Genomic DNA, 5,676 nt, shown 5'->3' with positions numbered 1-5,676 from the left:
AAGTTGAAAAATATATAAATATAATTATTAATAACATAAATAAATTAAAAAGTTCTATAAAATTACCTAAAAGTTTTGATATTTCATTTAAAAAAAAATGAAAGAGAAATTTAACATTTGTAGTTTTCTATATTTTCGTCACAGTCCAACCATCCCCTTACCAAACAAACTCAGAAAAAATCATGCACATAAAATAAAGCTTCTCAAGGAAAAAAAATATGATAGTACTCACTTTTATTATTATTATTATAAACTTAAGCTTCATTCTTGAAAAGCTTATCTGGGTTTGCACTCAAATGCTGCATCGACATTGAATCCATATTATTGTTAAGAAAGCATTTCTTTGATGGCAATAATGGAGAAGAATTATAAACTTAAGCTTCATTCTTGAAAAGCTTATCTGGGTTTGCACTCAAATGCTGCATCGACATTGAATCCATATTATTGTTAAGAAAGCATTTCTTTGATGGCAATAATGGAGAAGAAATGAAGAGACACAACCAAAGAACAGCCTATATATATGTATATATCTCTCTTTAATGCTTTACCCTTTTTGTTCGTGTGGAAAGTAAGTAAACTTTACCTTGGATAAAATAAGGAGCTATACATACATATGTATATGTATCATAACATATGCCAAGTATGGTAATATAGTATTAGTCACACCCAATTATAATTCCTGCAATTCTATGGTTAAATTACACCGTCCAAGAATTCATTAAATATATAGGAATAGAGAGCATAGTACGATGGATATGGAATTAACTGCTGTAGGTGAAAATAATTTCTTTTTTTTTTTAATTAAAAAAGAATGAAATTCTCAAAGGAAAAAGGAAGGAAAAGAAACAGAAAGGACAAAGAAGACCCAACACCACCACCACCACGATAGGGAAAGCAAGAAAAAAAAAATGGTTTGATTTTTTTTTATAAGTAATAATGGTGGAAACATGAATGTGATACCAAAACTAGAACCTTTGAAGGCGCGTGTTTTGTACTCTCCAATTACCTGTTCGTGACAACCAATGTAAGGTAGTAATTGTCTTCGTACGTGGGGCTTTGGTGTTATACCTCATTGCACCAGTTCCCATCAACATGTTCCCCTTTCCCTTCCCCACTCTCACCTCGACGGCGCGTGTTATTTCCCTCAATATAATAACCCCCTTTCGACTTTCATGTCCCCCCCCTTGCTTTTCTTTTCTTTTTCTATGGCCCTTTTTTTTGGCTTTGAAATTTCTGCTGCAAAACAATAACTTGAACCCCAAAAAAGTGGAGAAAAAGGAAAAAAAAAAGTCTGCATGAAGTGTCGCCGGGGAATCAAGATCCGGTCAGCACCGGTGGATTTTCCCGGTTGAATGTAAAAACCCATTCATTAATCATCGTTGACTATAGCAGAAGAAGAAAATGATGATGACAAGAACAAGGAGGAGAATTTTTCAGTGAAGCTCCAAAAGGAGTTACCAAAATTTCCATTTTTTTCTTCATTTTGGTCCTTTGTAATGGCTGCCACGACTAATACAACGACGACTCCAGTGGATTCAATCTCTGCCGACGAGTTAACAGCAAAGGCCGTCCACAAAAGGTACGAAGGTTTAGTCATGGTTCGAACCAAGGCTATAAAAGGCAAAGGAGCTTGGTATTGGGCTCATCTCGAGCCCATGCTCGTTCATAACACTGATACCGGACTCCCCAAAGCTGTAAAGCTCCGGTGTTCTTTTTGCGACGCCGTCTTCTCAGCTTCTAATCCTTCAAGAACGGCTTCAGAGCATCTAAAAAGGGGAACCTGTCCCAACTTTAACTCACTTGCTAAACCCATTTCATCTGTTTCTCCATCTCCAACAACGATGACAGCAGCCACCGCTACTACTCAAAGTAATAGAAAACGACGTTCTTCTTCTGTTACTGTAACTGCCACTGGCGGGGTCCTTGTTGGCTCGGTTCCGGGTTGTTCTTATCAAGCTACTCCGTTGGCTATTGTTGATCCATCAAGGTATTGCGGGGAGTCAGATTACTCGCCGTCTCCTGGGACGACTATGACGGTGAGTGGTGGCAATTCGGTACAACATCAGCAGCAATTGGTTTTGTCTGGAGGGAAAGAGGATTTTGGTGCCTTGGCTATGTTAGAAGATAGTGTGAAGAAGCTAAAAAGTCCTAAAACATCACCTGGACCAACTTTAAGCAAGTCCCAGATTGAATGCGCAGTTAATCTATTAGCTGATTGGGTTTACGAGTGTTGTGGGTCGGTTTCATTTTCGAGCCTTGAACATCCCAAGTTCAGAGACTTTCTTAACCGGGTTGGGTTGCCACCGGTTTCCAGGAGGGTGCTTGCTGGGAGTAGATTGGATGCTAAATATGAAGCAGTGAAAGCTGAATCCGAAGCAAGGATTAGAGATGCTCTGTTCTTTCAGGTTTCATCCGATGGGTGGAAAGTCAAGAGGTTTGCTAGTGGGGAAGACAGCTTGGTGAATTTGACCGTGAATTTACCTAACGGGACTAGTTTGTATAGAAGAGCATTCTTTCTTAGTGGTTCCGTTCCTTCAAAATACGCCGAGGAGGTGCTGTGGGAGACGGTAACAGGAATTTGCGGCAACGCCGTCCAGCAGTGTGCTGGGATTGTTGCTGATAAGTTTAATGGTAAAGCGTTGAGGAATTTGGAGAACCGGCATCAGTGGATGGTTAATCTTTCTTGCATGTTTCAGGGCTTTAATAGTTTGATTAAGGACTTTAGCAAGGAGCTTCCTTTGTTCAAGACTGTGACCGAGAATTCCTTGAAGCTTGCAAATTTCGTAAATAAGACGAGTCAAATCCAAAGTTGCTTTCAAAAGCATCAGTTGCATGAGTTTGGGAGTGCTGGTTTATTACGAATGCCTTTGCATGATACTGAAAGCTTGGATTTTGGACCAGTGTATACAATGCTTGAAGATATATTAAACTCAGCTCGGGCATTTCAGTTGCTTTTGCATGACGAAACGTTTAAGATGTTATCCATGGAGGATCCATTTGCCAGGAAAATTGCAGAGATGATTCGAGATACGGGGTTTTGGAGTGAGTTAGAGGCGGTGCATTCATTGGTTAAGTTGATCAAAGAAATGGCTAAAGTGATTGAGACAGAAAGACCACTAGTTGGGCAGTGCCTACCACTATGGGATGATCTTAGAACCAAAGTGAAGGATTGGTGCTCAAGATTTCACATTGCAGAAGGCCCAGTAGAGAAAGTGATTGAAAAGCGGTTCAAGAAGAACTACCACCCGGCTTGGGCCGCTGCATATGTACTTGATCCTCTTTATTTGATCAAAGACATGAGTGGGAGGTACCTTCCCCCATTCAAATGCTTGACACTTGAGCAAGAGAAAGATGTTGATAAGCTGATAACTAGGCTTGTATCTAGGGAAGAGGCTCATATTGCTCTTATGGAACTTATGAAATGGAGAACAGAAGGTCTTGATGAGGTATATGCACGAGCAGTACAGATGAAGGAGAGAGATCTAGTGACAGGGAAGATGAAAATTGCTAATCCCCAAAGCAGTAGACTTGTTTGGGAAACTTATCTTACCAAGTTCAAGTCCCTAGGGAAAGTTGCGGTTAGGCTTATTTTCCTCCATTCAACTTCATGCGGATTCAAATGCAATTGGTCTTTCTTGAAATGGGTAGGTGCACATGAGCAGTCAAGGATAGGCATGGACAGGGCTCAAAAGTTGATATTTATAGCAGCACACTTGAAGCTCGAGAGGCGGGATTTTTCCAACGATGAAGAGAAGGATGCTGAGCTTTTCGCATCAGCAAATGTTGAGGATGATGTACTAAATGAGGTTCTTGTTGAAACATCCTCAGTGTAACGTTTTTCCCTTTTTCTTCCATTTCTTTAGAAATTTGTAAGATTTTTTATATTCTTTTTACAACCTTTCCCCTCATTTTGTATTAGTTTACTTACTCATTAGAAGATTTTGGGAGAGTTAAGTGGGAAGAAAAAGCATTGATTGGGATTGAATATTGTATTTCTACCACTCTGCTCAGCCTCACAGTATCTTTTACCTTAGCATGATTTTTGAAGCCATTTCAATTTGCTGGTAAGTTTTCATGAATACAAGTTAGAGAGCACGAAGGAAACTGTACAATTTTTCCTTTACAAGTCATATCATTTCAGCATAAAGAACTTATGTTCTGTTTATCTCGAGTAATATCGTATCTTACATGATCTGGTTTGGCATATATGCTACCTTCCGATTTTGATTTGATATCATTTGTTCTTAGATGTATTGAAAAATGTTTGGGAAGGTTTTGCTGAAAAACCCTTTCAGCATTTCTGGTCTGAGCTACTTAAGCTTGGATGCTAGGTGGTCTTTCTTACGCCCATCTCGAGGGACTTTCCGCAAACTGAAGCTGGAACTAAAATTCCAAGTTTAGGTATGTTCTTTCTGCCGAAACAGGTAATTTGCCTGACCTTGCTGTATCGGTACCTAGATAGATGTGATTTCTGCCTTAATTTTTGTGACTTGTGATGCAAGCAAGTGCTTTTATGGGCTCGCTAGTAGATTCAACTACATTTTTTTTATCAGAGTTGTTTAGATAGGGCTCAATTCATCTTTAGGATATGTGGCTATGGTTGTTACTTATTTCTTGAGTTATTTTATCGACAAACATTCGGAAACAATTAGCTTCATCATTGTAAGTTGAACTTGAAGTGAACAATGAACATCATCATTAAGCTGAATGTCCTTTTTTGTTGGCAGAAGCATGTGATAACAACATGGTCAGACCGGAGAGACAGGTAAGAAGGTTGGGGCGTTAGCATTGTCGGACCATGATTATATTAGAATTTGGGTGGAGGAACCTAGGATGTGAAGTTTTTTGGCATAGGTTCCCGGGGCCGTCCTGAGCCATAGTTCAGTACATGGGCCAGCAACCTCAACCTGGGAAAGAATTGAGAGACCAAGCCATTGTAGGTGGAGAAGCACTCGTAACTGTTCCCATCTTATCTACATTTCCCTGTGTTATGTTTTTGGGTCGTTGGGAGAGTGGAGCCCCACCATGAAAGAAAGTGCCAAGTCTTTTTCATAGCTTCAAGTGTTATTTTTTTCCCATCAAATCATCAATTTTTAGCTTTTAAACATTCCAAAGCTCATGAAAGGTTCAGACTTGAGAGTGTGTTTGTAAGAATTAGAGTTTACAGTGTTGTTTTTATTATTATTACAAATTCATTGTGTTGTTTGAATTTAGACGATAATTCTTGTCGGCAAGTGATGGTAGTGGTGACTGCTCAACAAACAAAGGCTAAGCTACTAATACTATCATATGTTACATTATTCATTGATTCCACTAAGTTTTTGTTTGATATATACATAATGATTAGTATAGGACGACACTGTCTTTATACAAGAATCTTTACCCCTTTCTATGCTTATCAACATCATCATCATCATCATGCCTTTTTCTTAGTGCTTTTTTCTTTTAAAAAAAAATCTTAACAAAATTTACTAAAATAAAATCATATGCCAAAGTATATTAGTTGGTGTATTATTGTACTTGGAATTTGATATTTAACAAAAAATTAGTTTTTGCCAATAATCCAAATAAGTGGTTAAAAATTTTGTCACAGGTTTAGGATTTAAGTCATCGTCACTTGAACGCCAAAGATTTGATCTTTTTTATTTTTAATCTTAATTAAGAAAAAAAGTCAAA

General features: G+C 38.4%; 1 protein-coding gene across 7 annotated transcripts; it reads left to right on the top strand.

Moving 5' to 3' along the window:
- Nucleotides 1–958: 958 nt before the first annotated feature.
- On the top strand, nucleotides 959–5,300 carry LOC107931296 (uncharacterized). Of its 7 annotated transcripts, XR_005916937.1 has the most exons (4): nucleotides 962–3,829; nucleotides 3,920–4,064; nucleotides 4,249–4,401; nucleotides 4,728–5,300. XR_005916937.1 is itself a non-coding variant. In XM_041098614.1 (2 exons), the coding sequence occupies exons 1-2, from the start codon at nucleotides 1,497–1,499 to the stop codon at nucleotides 3,933–3,935; spliced, it is 2,349 nt and encodes a 782-aa protein (XP_040954548.1). In that variant the 5' UTR covers nucleotides 962–1,496; the 3' UTR covers nucleotides 3,936–5,300. The 7 variants fall into 7 exon arrangements, 1 of the variants encoding a protein (XP_040954548.1); XR_005916941.1 differs by having other exon boundaries at nucleotides 959–4,064; XR_005916936.1 differs by having other exon boundaries at nucleotides 3,920–4,401.
- Nucleotides 5,301–5,676: the final 376 nt, after the last annotated feature.

Source organism: Gossypium hirsutum, chromosome D08 (genome assembly GCF_007990345.1).
Source record: "Gossypium hirsutum isolate 1008001.06 chromosome D08, Gossypium_hirsutum_v2.1, whole genome shotgun sequence".
Classification (NCBI taxonomy): domain Eukaryota; kingdom Viridiplantae; phylum Streptophyta; class Magnoliopsida; order Malvales; family Malvaceae; genus Gossypium; species Gossypium hirsutum.
Note: the sequence above shows the minus strand (reverse complement) of the source record. Positions and strands in the feature narration are given on the sequence as shown.

Excerpts from the sequence above, each read along its gene's own strand:
- LOC107931296 (XM_041098614.1), top strand. The coding sequence starts at position 1,497 with ATGGCTGCCACGACTAATACAACGACGACTCCAGTGGATTCAATCTCT.